This window comes from Brachyistius frenatus, unplaced genomic scaffold (assembly GCF_029030835.1).
Source record: "Brachyistius frenatus isolate BFR_SWC_R1_liver_20210118 unplaced genomic scaffold, ASM2903083v1 Contig_129, whole genome shotgun sequence".
NCBI lineage: Eukaryota > Metazoa > Chordata > Actinopteri > Embiotocidae > Brachyistius > Brachyistius frenatus.
Window position 1 is genome coordinate 534,381 of NW_027210728.1, and position 14,147 is coordinate 548,527.

Genomic DNA, 14,147 nt, shown 5'->3' on the forward strand with positions numbered 1-14,147 from the left:
CACACACGCGCGGACTGCAAGCGCTCACACACAGTTTTCCTGTTGTTTATCCAGACAGACGGTATTGATTGGGGCTGAGGTGGTGTTGGAAGGGTGAGGGTGAGGGTGGAGGGGGGGCAGATTTGAACAAACTACAGTTCCCATGCCGACGCGGTCATTTATCACCGACGTCCCGGCTGTCAGCACGTCCTAACGAGCGCCGCGCTACAGCGAGGTGTTCATCCTGTTTGCGTCATTAGTCAGTCGCTCCAGGAAATCGTCATCATTAACGCAAACTCTGCAATATTTGCCACGATTAACTCCTCCTTTACAATCACAAAGGCTGCGCCCCCTTTTTTTTTTTCCGTATCATTTAAAAAAAAAAAAAAACTCCGGAGGAAGCCGGAACAAGCAGAAAAAAACCAGAAGCGATGAGGTGTTGCGGTAAATGTGGTTTTCACATTAAAATGTTCTAATTAAACGCTTCTTATCAACGGAAGTGATTACATATTACTGTACGCTAAAACAATTTTTATAGACGCGTCAAGCTGTAAGAGGCTGCACGTTGTTTTTGTGCATGCAGTAGTGTTGAATGAACATTAATAAAACCGCTTCTAAAGCTTTTATTTTGACGGCTGATGTCGTCGTTGTTTTTTACATCAGTCACAGACTGTTCTGTAAAGCTACGTCACTTTTATGATTTATTTTTTTGATAACTGTAAGCCTCATGGTTTTCTAAGTTCAATAAATAAATTTAAAAAAAGATTAAAACAAAAATATTTCTACGATGTGCAGCATGATTATTATCAACGGTAGCGATTATGTATTTATTCCTTTATCGGGTAATGCTCGAAACATTCACATTTTTCTTTCTTGACTTTAAATTCTTCATATTTCTTTCCGTTTTACGCAAAAAAAAAACCTCCTGATTTTGAGCATTTTTGATCCGAACAGTTGCACACACAAAAAAAAACTCGCCGTAATCCTGGAGGGACTGATGAAGGATGTGAAAGTGTTATTGTTGGCTCTCCAAAAACTGCATTTCCAAAGACGCTCGTCTTCGCTGCTGCGAATGCATACTGGGCTTTATGAATTAGAGCTCCAAGATAAAAAAAAAAAAAAAACGCTTCTATCCCCCCCAGCAACGCGTCATACGTCATACTTAGTTTCACTCTGTTGTTCATTATGTATGCAGATGAGCGAAAGGTAATGTCGTTGTTTTTGCCGCATTAGGAGAAAACAAACTCCCACACGGCTCGGTGATGGAAGCACCACTCATCCTATTGTATTCACGTTGGACGTCAGATTTTCATCTCTCTGTAATGTAGAACAGGGCGCTCTCTGAGGATCCATTAATAGCACGAAGCGCAAAGATAACAAAGTATAAAGTCTTCTAAAACGTCACTTCACGGTGACTGAGTTTGTCCTTTGGTATTTCTGAGAAGTTTAATGGAGTAATTTTGGTTAAAGGTCGATTAATTTTATCATCGTGAAAAAACACGCACTGCACATCAATTTTGATATAATTATGATGTTTTGCAGTACTATTTTACATGTAGGCATGTTTATTGATGCTGCAACAAATGTCTGGGAATAACCTGTAATTTTACATAAAGAGTCCATTAAACAACGACTTGTAGCATGAAAAGCATCATTATTAATCATTTATCACCCACTCTGCACTTCCCCTCCCGACCACAGGGCTTTTTAGCCTCTTTTATCTGGTTTTGATGTTAACAAAATATCATATTTTGGTCATTTTGTATCTCATTTTGTATTGGCTGTTGGAGTCTCTTTGTGGTTGTTTGTAATTAATCATAATTATAATATAATCTGGCCCTGCAACAGAAGCATTTTATATTCATAATGGCTGCTCGCTCCAGGCAGCTAATATCTGTGTTTACTTTCTGTCACACCCAGAAACAAGCATTCAATATGATTAATGTGAAAAGAAGCTGCAGGGGGATCCTGCTTCTTTTTCTCTTTTTTGTGTGCATTGGTATATGTTGTTTTGTGTGACTGCTTGTTTACACATATCTCCAGAAAAGTGGTGGCGAGTGTAAAGTTCCAATAATAGACACGTTAATGGGAAATAAACCAGGTTTAAAAACACCAGAATAACCCTTTAAAAGTCAGTAAACGCTCAAAATACTCGAACAAACTTGTTCAAATAAGCTTGAACTGAACGGTTTATTTCACATCCTCCTGGACACACGGCAACAACAAACAAAAACAGCTGTGCCATTTCTGTGGAGGATGATCAATAAAATTGATTCGCCTGCTTTGCCATTTGACCTCTGACCTCCGTCTCCGGCCCTGCAGTCCGTCACGGAACCCCAAAAATTGATTTCCCTAGAATTGTGAAAGTAAAAGCGCTGCCAGTGAACACAGGAGAGACTTTGAGAGACGCAATATTTGTCTCGTTGTTCCTCCGCAGCAGCAGAATTTCCGACATAAACAGCAGCTTTAATTAGCACACTTCAGCTCCTCCAAACAAAGGATGTCTCCGTGGTACAAAGTGACTCAGTGTAAACATGTATACGTCTGACTCGGCACACCTTTCAACTTCTTTCTGCAACTCGACGCGAATGTGTGTTGTTGTTGGGTTTTTTTTTTAATGTCTGCTGACGTCTCTCTCAGATCTTTTGCCACGGCTGTGTATTTCCGTCTCTTCCTATAAAACCATGTGTTCGGGTATATAAATTATGCCCTGCTGCGTTCCCCCCCCCCCACCCACCCCTCGCCCCCCACCCGATAAGGCCAAGTGTGACGATTTGCGCTCGCCTGATATATCAGCTGTGATTGATGGCTGTTTTTCTGGAGTTTTGCTCGTTGATAGCGTCTGCAGTTTCCCCCAAAAAGGAAAATAATCCTTCACAAGATCTGAGGAGAGCGGTCTTGTTAGAGAGTGGAAGCCTTTTTTAAATGCCGCGGGTCATGGGATTTAACACTTCAAAACGAAGAGAGGGAAAACGAAATGCACACAATGAGCAAAGCCTGGAGGGCAGTTAAAGGTTGTCTTCCCTCTCCGCTGGCCAGCTTCACCCTCCGACGCTTGTCAATCATTTATTTTTTGTGAGCCTTGAAATGGCATCGAAGGACGACGGGAAATGCCACCAGCAAGCAGTGTAGATGTTTAATAACTTATCTTTTTTTCTGGCTTTTCTTCTTTGTTATTCTTTCTGCGTTTATCATGTCTCTCAAGGCTTTACTTTGGTTACAAATCATAGACTGGGTATAAAACGTGAACGTGGCTCCCGGGCCTGAAAAATTAGGCCGATGCAGAAGTGCCACAAAGTGCAATACCACTGAGGGCCACTGGGGGGTCGGCTCCAAAAATGCTCCGGTTCCATAGACTTCCATTCAGCTTCTCTCATTAAATACAAAGTCAATACATTTTTCCACAACTCATTATGGTGTCGTCAGCTAAAGTTCCTCCTTCTTTGCAGTTTTCTGGTGAAATGGCAAGATGGCGACGAGCAAAATCTGAACTAAAGGTTTCAGAACAGCTGCTCACGAACCAACGCGGCCTGATCACAACTCCAATATGGCACTAAAAATATGAGTTCATTCTTGATTTTGAATTTGTACTTGAAAAGATGAAAAATCTTAAAGGAATAGTTTGTCTTCTTGGCAAATACAGTATTTACGTTGTTGCCAAGAGTTTTATGTGAACATTGTCATTAATATTTTTCTAGAAATTATTAATTAAAGACCCATTTTTTTATGCTTGAAGTATGATCTCCTGATTCTGTATATCTTATTTGACTTTTTTTTTTTTTTTATTGTTTGTTTGTTTGTTTTGTAGTCAGATTTGGTATTGTTCATTATCGTGGTGCGAGTTTTGTCTCCTTTCGGTAAATATTTTCACTTGTTTTTGTTGTATTGTTGTCGTTGAGAACCCCCTTAAAGAATTTCCAGAAAGATTGGATTTTGATTTTGCATGAGGCCCAGTGAGTTTGAAAGTCTTTTAAAATATCTTTTTTTTTTCTCCTGGAACCTAAAACAACAAGCCATAAATAGCTCGTTTTAATGAGGAAAGGCTGCAAATTGCAGCTTAAATGCCAGGCAGCATCGAGTCAGCGCAGTGAGTGAATTTGTCTGGATTAGAGTTTATGTACGGAGGTAAGCCTTCTGTTTGCTTCCTTTCGTTAATTCACTCTCTGCCTGCTCAGCCCCTCTGCTTATGCTAAATGGATATCAGAGTTTCATCAATAAGTGGGTTTAACAGAGCTCTGACCAATTACCACCGCAACCTTACCCTGTTTTGTTTTTTTCAAGTGGGACAAAGCATGCGTGTTTTTTTTTTGGCATTATTCAATCGCATTATAAAATTGCATTATTTATTTTATAAACTTTGTTATATTTGCTTTACGTACTGCATCCCCAAACTCCCACCCCTTCTCCTCAGTTGGACTGTGCAGCGAGTATTCATCACAGAGACATGCAGCACATATCCTATGAAACAAGCACGGCCCGAGCTTTCCAATAATATCAGTGCTTTGTCTGCGTGACGAAGTGCTGGAGAGAAAACCCTCCGATAAAGTTACATCAAATTTTTGTTGTTATTACACTCTACATGTAGTTCTGCGTCCATCTCCACAAGCGCTACTCTTGATTGAATAATTCCCAAAGTCTCAATTGCTTCACGACGTACCCCACGTCAAAATAAACAGCAGAACTTTCCAACGACATCCATCGATTCTCTTTATGACAAAGCGTTTTTAGCTCAAAAGGTTTTGAAATCACAGTTTACGTCTGCATCGTCTTCAGCGTATGGCTGACGTCACCAACGTTTTCTTGACACACAAGCCAAAATAAAATATCTCTTAGTATTATCACATTAGATTATGAAATATTCGGATAGCCTAAACTGTCCTGAAAAAAACAAGATACAGCATGAATGGCTAGTTCCTCTAATGACCAAGATATGAGCTTAAAACTAAAGGTACCGTGTAAATTTCACGCTTTCAAAATGCGTAACTGTCTTCCTGCCTGGACAGGCCAAAGCGTGGCTATTTCACGTTTTGCTGTAGTGGGCCGACGTGTCTATTCACGCTTTGCCGCAATACCGGCTGGATCAGTGCCGCTGACCGAGGCACTTGCTAAAGAAAGTGAACTTGATCCCCCGGGTGCTGTGTCTCCTCACCGCTCTTCGTGTTTCTAGATTCGGACCCATCCGATGCGTCATCTAGACCCGTAGGATCAATTTCTCCACAGGGATCAATAAAGTCCTTCGACATATATTGGATTTCAGCGGCGCGACTTGATGGATTATGGAGTCATTTTGTGCCGCTGCAGATGAGACGCGGGTGTTTAATCTGCGTTCAGGTTGTTGCTCTGCCGGTCCCTGCGGAGTAGATGAGGTTACATCGAGGTCAGCGCCGTCTTTTTGTCTTCCTAAAACCTCCGGCTGTTGACACAAAGGAATTAATCTAGTCATTACTTATTCATTTTGGCGTAATTGATTCTCCTCCCTCTCTCGCTTGTGTTGGTATTAAAGTTTGTTGGAAAGCATTTAGGCGTCGTAATTCCTGGTTAAGTCATCTGTGGGCAGGAAGAGGGGAAACGGTTAGTGTCATATTGATTGTCGTCCCTTATTTTTTTGTTATCATTTATCGTATGTGCTTCCAGGAACTGTTTCCGAATCCCATTTCCTATTTGAAAATGGACCTTAAATCATTTACGCCAGGTGGGCGCGTTAGTGTTGGAGCATAATCTCTACTTGTGCTCTCTATTGTTAACACATGCAGTTCTGCTCTCTTCAGTGGACTCGCAGTCTATAAAGTCGTCGTATTCCTCGCTGACCATCAATATCGCCTTTGTTCCAACACTTCATTAAATCTGCATGACGCTGAGAGAAATACTCCGACAGGAGCTTCTGTGGGTGACTTTTTATCCTTTGATAAGTAATTTATATTCTAACACCCACTTTGTTCGTCAGGATCTCACACACACACACACACACACGTGCTCCTTTTTGGATTCAAACACAGGACTCTGTGTTTTTATGAAAGTGCCATCAAATGGAAATATTCTTGATTTTTTTTTTTTTTTTTTTTTGCATAATTATATATTTTTTCTCGCCAACATTCAGCTTGGCATTTTTGGAAATGTTGGGATGTGCACCAAAAATGTTGAACCCTGATTTCTTTCTTCTCTGTGGTTTGTAAGTTTTGTGTTGTGGGTTCGAACGAGACTTTATATGTGCACGGCATAAATCTGTAATCGAATGCTTAAATACCAAAAAAGATTTACATACAGTAAATATATCCAGTGCGGGTTTCATATCATTATGTTTAATAATGTATGAGGATTCATGAAAGTTTTGTCTTAAGTGCTACCGGATGTGAGAATGTTTGAAATGAGCGTGTTTGTACTTGTGTTATCTTTAGTTTACAGGTTTGTGTTACAGAACTTGTTTGATGGTGATATTACTCGGCTGCATTGTGTCATTTGTGCTTCAAAGTTTCAGTTGTTGACAGGCTAATTTATTTGCTGCTGGAAGTTTGAGACCTTTTTTTTTTTTTTTAAATGATGTGTGAAAATCTTGCTACTTCAAGGGCATTTGAAGTTGGCTGTACGAGTAAAAAGCTACAGATCTCTGTTAGTTCTTCCTGTTCTGAACGAGTGAACATTTTGACGTTGCAACCAGAAAAAGTTATTAACAAATTCAGTACTTTGTTGTGCTTTAACAGAAATTCAGTGTTAACGTTGGGACATTTATGCTAATTTGCTTGCCGTGCTAGTTAGTTTGAGACCTTCCAGCAACTTCAGTGTAATTAGACAAAACAACCATGTTTTTAAATAGAAAAACTGACATAAATGTATCAGGGATCGATTTATTTATTTTTACCATAGTGTTTACAGAAATATGATGAGAATCTGAGGGTACGTGAAATTGGCACTCCCAATTCCTGAATCAACAAAATTCACATTTTTGATGCTGAAGACACAAAATATGGAAATGTGACCTTATTTTTAACAGTTGTTTTTATGCTTCAAGACCAAAACACTGAAATCTTTTTGTTGGTTTGTAAGATAATTTATCTTCAGAACACAATATATTTAGCCTATTTAGTCTTATTCCTTTTAATGAAGTTGTGAGCAGGCAGGTTTAGGCATTTTTTTGTTTTGTATTATCAGAAATTTTGTACTAAGACAGATTCTGTTCGCTGAAGACGTGAAGTGTGTTGAAAATACTATTTGTCTTCAAAAATAAAGACAAACAAACGCCCGTAACATAATTCGGATTAATTTTGGATCATATATTTACCGTCCATTCACAAACGTCATGAAATGTACGAGTTTTGCTCGCAGCTTTCTTACATCGGAGCGAGTCACTGACTGATCTCCTGCCTCTTTCTCCTCCCCTCCCTTATCGATCCGCTCACTTTCTCCAGGTCCAGAGGAGATGGTGATGTTTAATGGAGGCCCCCTCTGGAGGTCGTTCGAGTCGTGGCAATCATAGAGCCGTCATCAAGGAAAAAGCTTTCATCATGGCAACCCCCTACCTCCAGACTGCGCTCTCTGGCCCCTCCTGTGGAGGGTGTAATTGCTGAGGGGAGGGGAAGTGAGTCTGAGATAAGATTGCCAGTGTGAATGAAAATCACCCAAACCATGTAGTGTAGCTTTCTCCAAGGAAGGGGGGTCGGGTCTACATTTGAGTCTGGTTTATTTCTTTTTTTTTTCTTTTTTTCTTTTTTTTATTAATTTCGTATTATTTAATCTGTAGGACAGATTTGTGTCGGCCTCTTTAAAGAGTGTATGTGGGTGTTGACAGAGCGTGCGAGGTGAGGACAAAGCGACCGAGAGGAAGAAAGAAAGAGAAAGAGAGAGAGAGAGAGAGAGAAAGAAAGAGGGAAAGAGATGGTCCTCCACATCACCCCTTACTCCGGTGCCTGTCTGCACTTCCTGGATGGCTTGTCGTGGAGCCTGGTGTTTCCCTGCTACTGGCTCCTGGACCGGCTCCTGGCCTCGTGCGTGGCCACGTCGCTGGAGAAGCGCCAGCGGTCGCAGGAGCCGTGCTCCTTCCTCACCCTGTGCGTGCTGATCGCCGCGCCCCTCTACCTGCTGCTCCTCCTCGCCTCCCTGCCCTTCGCCCTGCTCGGCTTCGTCATCTGGGCTCCCCTGCAGGCCGTGCGCCAGCCCTACCTGTACACCTGCCGCAGGTGAGTGTCCAACCTGTCGTTAACTCGCGGGACAAATACGACAATTGGTGGCCTCTACGGCAAGACTTGGGTGTTTTTGCAAAATTCAGACCGCGTGGCACGTAAACAGAGAAAGGTTGTGTAGCCAAAAACTGTTGAAGTAAAAATATCAATACTGAAAGAAAAACAAAAAACTGAGTAGCAGGTGATTTAATCCTCTTCTGCTGTTGCACTTTTGGGCCAATTTGTATTTTGCATACTTTAATGGTTAATAACTTCTGATGTTAACGTCACAGAACCACTGTTAATGGCTTGAATTTAAGAAAATACATTTACTATTAAATGTATAAGCATATATTATGTTTTGTATTGGGACTAAATAGAACATTTTTGGACTTAATTTTTTTTTTTTTTTTTTTTTTTTTTTTTACAGTTAACCCACTAAAATGTGAAGTATTTACATTTTTCTTGTTCCTAGACATCTAAGAGTCCACCAAATTTCCAGTAAAGTATAATATAATATGATTTAATTTACTCATGATGTACTCATTTGTAATAAATATATAAGGGGAGCTGTCAAATTGATGTCAAAATCTTGTGGATTATGACTTGCCAATGATATATGATATGATATATTTATATTCATACATTTGATTTTATGAGCCAACTTGTTTCATATGTAAACAAGCTGTTGGTGCCGGCGTCCACACACCACTGTAGAGAATAATGAGAAAAGATACCAACACACTGCTCTCTTTCCTCCACTTCCTTTATTTGTTATGGATATAATCTTTACCACAGAGGTCCACCACAGGTAAAGAAGTTGGGAATAAATAGCACATCATCACTTTCTTATCTGCTGCACGGGGACAATATTTATTTGCGATTTGACTGCCGCTGCTTGAATTACTTCATCTCATTGAGCCTTCTTTTTCTGCATTAGCTTAACCAGCTGTTCACTGATTCAAACTTTCGTTTGCAGATTTTCAGGATTTAGTTTTTAAAAAAATAATTCTACATTTGAATGGAAACTTGATTAATGTTAAGTTGTAGTTGAATGGACATAAAAGGGTGTTAAAATAAATCTTTGAATCTTTGAAAATCAAAGGTTACAACACATCAATTATGGCTTTAAAACAGTGCATTAGAGTGAAAAACATTAAAACACGGAGCTTTAACTTCAGATTTTAACAGCAAAACGCCGATAAACCCTAAATTTCTCAAATCTCTCAACACAATCGGCACCTTGAATCAATTGATTTTCTGATTCTGGCTCGATTTCAGTGACTGTGGTGCTGTGTTTTGTTCTCACAATAACGCATTTTAAATTTGTGTCATATCTGTCTCACCTTTCAGCAGCTTCTTATTCACAGTAACAGGCTCATCAGTATGATATGATAAGAAACTGAGAAAGTTTAAACGATTAAAACCATAAATCCTTAACATAAAGATACAGGATTAAATCCAGGAACCAGGAACCTCCCTTGTTTCCGTTGGGGAAAAAACACGGCTGGAACTAAACGCCTTACACATCTTGCTTGTACTCAACTCTGCTTTTCAGCCTGGCTATTCTGGAAATATTGTCAACTTTCTCTTAAACTGTGGATGAAAATGAGCTTCCGAATCAATCTGGGGTGAAAAATGGGCCGAGCAGTAGCAGAGTCATGCCTCATTTTATATCTCCAGAGCCAATTGTTCGCATGGTTTGGAGATTTCAAGAGGCAAGAAAATGGAGTCATTATCTTCTGTGAATAGTTTGTTCAGTGGTCTGGCTTCCAGCTGCCAGGCTCCATCAGTTCCCAGCGGGTCTTTCGTTATCCAAACAGCCACCCAGGCGACAACACACCACAAAACCTGGAAATACTGTACTGAGCTCTGTTCGCAGCACCGTCTTCCCGTAGTTTAGCACCTTTCCCGAGCAGCACTGGATGTGAGATATGAGAGTTCTTTATCTGTGTTTTTTCCAGGTAATTATACTGCTGTCTTGGCAATAATGTAGTAATGGGTTATTGAATTTTATGGGCATTACCTTTCCCATGATAAAAGATCGAAGAGCAGTAATGGCTTTTGTTGGGTTTGTTTTTCTCTGCTACGTAGTTTTGAGTCACGGCCTTCAGTTTTTAGACAAGTAGTGTTTCACAAAAAATGAAATTCACTGTGTCAGAACCATATTTTTCAACATTAGGTAAATTTAATGTTGGCAATTTCCAAAGCAGGAAGTGGATCGGGCCTAAAACACTTGATTCCTCCCTGTTCACACAGTAACCTGCATGTGAGATTGATAAAACCGTAGCTGGTGAACTTTAAGGATTTCAAAATCCACTTTCCATTCTGTCATTTGATTTCTATCAAACTAGGGAGAGTACTACACGATTATTTTTATGGCACATACAGGTTGCCGTATCTAAAGCTGGAAGGAAGACTTAAGGGAACCTTTTGGGGCTTGTTTATACCAAACTAATTCATCAATCTTTTGAGCTCTGGAAGGTTTTAATATAATTGTCTTTTATGAGTATTCCCATTTACTATATGACGCTCAAATCTGCAGGTGTCTGTGTGTAAACATTTGGATTTGGAGCACTTTGTTGTGTAAGCCTGCATATTGATAAGAAATAACTTTTTGAAACTCCTTCAACTCCTTTTTCCTTCGAGAGATTTAGCTTGTACATTATTAAAGTAAAGCTCTCCGTGCCATGAAGACGAGTATGTGGACATATTTATCCATTAGTTTGATTTATTCGCGGACTCGGTAGACACATATTGGGGTCATTGCACACAGTTAGATGATCAATAATACTCTCATGTCTGGATGATAAATATGAAACCAAATAGATACTGGGAGTACGGCGGACCAGTTTGCTAGGAACTATTTCTTGGAAATCGATTTAGATAGGTTGCCGGGCAAATAGCTCTGACTTCAGGAAGTCATCTGCCGAGCCATGAGCTGATTTTCTTCAAGAAAAAAAGTTTTACAAAGTTTTGTGTAAGAAATGAGCAATGTTCTCGTCTAACCATTAACAATGAATCAAATGTTTCACAAAAGGTCTTCGCCGCCTCTTGATTGACTCAATGTGATATGTTCTTTCTTACCTTGTCCAGACCAGACAAGCACCAGGCTGAGCAAGGCCAGGCTGGACCGGGGGGCGCCGGGATTGGAGAATGGAGGCCACAGGGCAGAAGCTTCTGTTTCTGCAGTGCCAATGTTTGCCTGCTGCCCGACTCGCTGGCCAGGTTCAACAACCTCTCAAACACCCACAGGAGAGCTCGTGAGGTGGGGAAGAGGATCCGCAACGGCGCCAGTCGACCTCAGATTAAAATCTACATCGACTCGCCCACCAACACTTCCATCAGGTGAGGAGAGGTGGCTCCTGAGCTCCTTTTATTCTCAGCTGCGGTCAATTATTTTATTTCTAAACATCTTTATTTCTGTTCTGTTTATCAGTGCGGCATCCTTCTGCAGCCTTGCCACAGGTTTCCGCCGTACCTCCTCTCTGGACCAGCGTCCAGACCAAACACATACCACCAACGGCCCAGCCGACGCTGAAACCGAACCCCTCACCGAGTGCCCGATTCACCCCTCAGGTGCCACCGACTGCCCCGTTCACCCCCCTGCAGGAGACCAGGGCTCCAATGAATGCCCTGTTCACCATGATGGAGCGGACACCACAGGAGACTGCGCCCTCCATTCGGCGGGGACTAACGGCAGCGCGGACTGTCCCGTTCACACCTCAGGGGAGGCTCCGGACTGCCCCATGCATGCCACGGTAGCTCAGAGTGGCCCTGGCCATCATGACTGCCCCATGCATGGGGAGACAACTCAGCCAAAACCCTTCACAGACTGCCCACTTCACACCTCAGGGGTTCAAATCAGCATCAGTGCCCCGGAGCCAGACCCCCAGGATGAGGAGGCCGAGACGGGGAACCACCGGGAGCAGGGAGGGGCAGACACGGGAAGCATGACCGCCTCCAGGGAGTCCCTGGCTCGTTACCACGGAGGCGACGGCATCGGGATATCCTCCAACAATACTCTCTCGCACGTCCCACGCACGTCAATCTTCAAGCGTCCCGGACGAAAACGCCGCCATGGAGACGAGACGTTCGATCACGAGATCTCTGCCTTTTTCCCCGCCAACTTGGATTTCCTGGCTCTACAGGAGGTATTTGACCACGGAGCGACGACCAGACTCCGGCGACAGTTGCATCGCTACTTCCCCTACGTGCTGAGTGATGTTGGACGGTACGGCTGGAAGGGCTGCTGCTCCAGGTTCAAATTCCTGAACAGTGGGCTGATGCTGGCCAGCCGCTACCCAATCCTGGATGCACGCTTCGAGTGTTACCCCAACGGGAGAGGGGAGGATGCCCTCGCAGCCAAAGGGGTGCTGTTTGCCAAGGTGAGAGGTTTCACTTAACTACCTATTCCCCTACTTCTACTTGGGTTTATTCTACCGATGTCCAGATTTCGGCTTGAATGCTTTCAGTGAATGTTGAATGTAGGTCTACTCTCGTCTCTGTCCATTGAAAATGAGGCTGGAGTCAGGAGACAATTAGCTTTGCTCGGCATAAAGACTGGAAAGAAGAGAAAAGATGGAGCCCATATCTTTGATGACAACCCATCCAAGCAGTCATAGCATTGGCCAAGAAATAGCCAAACGCCTTAAGAGGAGCTTTTTAGGCTTGGTACACTTATTATATATGTGGGAAAAGCCAGGCCAGCTATTTCACTCTGCTTCTAGTCTTTATCTAAGTGTTATTTAAAGGCAACTGGACTTTTTTGAGTTTCTTTAAGACATTTCATCCGAAAGGCTTCTTCGTTTCTAAGTTTTAACCCCTGTTGGTTGAGATTTCCTTGAGGTCACATGTTAGACCAACACAGCCATCCTGTAAATTTTAAGGGTCAACAGCAGTCATGGTGAAAAGGGCTTTGGGGTCATTGAACCGAGTCCCTGGCCATCCTGCCAGCCATTTGGGGTCCACAATAGTCATGGTAGGAAGAGGTTTGGGGTCATTGACTCCTGGTCCTGTCGTTAAGCTTCTTGGGCAAGGATTTGATGATTGCATTGTCAGTGACTGATGAGTGGTGTCTTAGACATCCTCTTCTGTACAGTGATGGTCTTTTTTTGTTCGACTTCTTTCACTCCTCTTTCTAAGAGGACTTCAATGACTTTCGAGGTATTAACACCACAAACCCAGAAATCCCCTCCAGTCTGTTAGAACTGAAGAAGTCTTTCTGAGGACAGGTGAGACGTCTTCAAGAAACTTTAAAAAGTCCAGTTGCCTTTGCATAGCACTTAGATTGACCAGGACCTTAATGATTGAGAATCTCCATATACATATATTTCCCTGTTAATGCTAAGTGAAGTTAATCATTTGCTTGAGCCAGGCTCGTGCTCAACGGACAGACACAAAATAGTATTGGTCTTTTCATTGAATTCTTGGTGAGAAACTATTCCTTCAAAGAAGGACCAAAACATAATCAGGAAAGGAATTCATGTTTTTCTGCAGAAGTACCCACAAGTGCCCTGAAGCAGTGGAATATTTTCAGTCCTAAATGAAAACAATTTGATTACTGCTCCAATGACTCCTTCATAAAGTTTTGAGACAGACAACCTTTATGTCATTTTATTGCAGTTTCACAAATTAATTTCAGAATCGTTCTTGCTTAAAGGTCAGTGTAGAAACCAGTTTAAGAAATGTCATAGCTAATAATCAAGGCTATATTTAGGCCGGGCTACTTTTTGGAGGCTTTGACACAGCGTCTGTCTTTTTTTATTCACTTTGCGGATGTAACAGGGTAAAAGTTCCTTTTTCCTCACATCTCATGTCTTTTCAAACTGAGCTGAAGTCACTCCGGGCCTAATTTATATGGATTTCCTTCAGCAGAGACGTGTCTACGCTCTGATCACTGCTTGGTACCGTTTCAGCCGAAAGCTAATCTTTTCATCTCTGACGCTGCTCCGTGACTTTGGCAGGGCGGTAATTGAATCTGCCAATTATGTCTATTTATACTAAATTAACTTA

General features: G+C 41.8%; 1 protein-coding gene across 2 annotated transcripts in view; it reads left to right on the top strand.

Annotated features, from left to right (window-relative positions):
* The window catches only part of smpd3 (sphingomyelin phosphodiesterase 3), a 66,299-nt gene that overhangs the window by 24,406 nt on the left and 27,746 nt on the right, over window positions 1-14,147 (top strand). For both annotated transcript variants that reach the window (XM_069714257.1, XM_069714258.1), the window contains exons 2-4: window positions 7,383-8,150; window positions 11,229-11,480; window positions 11,572-12,520. In XM_069714257.1, the coding sequence (XP_069570358.1) occupies window positions 7,849-8,150; window positions 11,229-11,480; window positions 11,572-12,520 (1,503 nt within the window). In that variant the 5' untranslated portion in view covers window positions 7,383-7,848. The remainder of the gene's footprint in view (window positions 1-7,382; window positions 8,151-11,228; window positions 11,481-11,571; window positions 12,521-14,147) is intronic.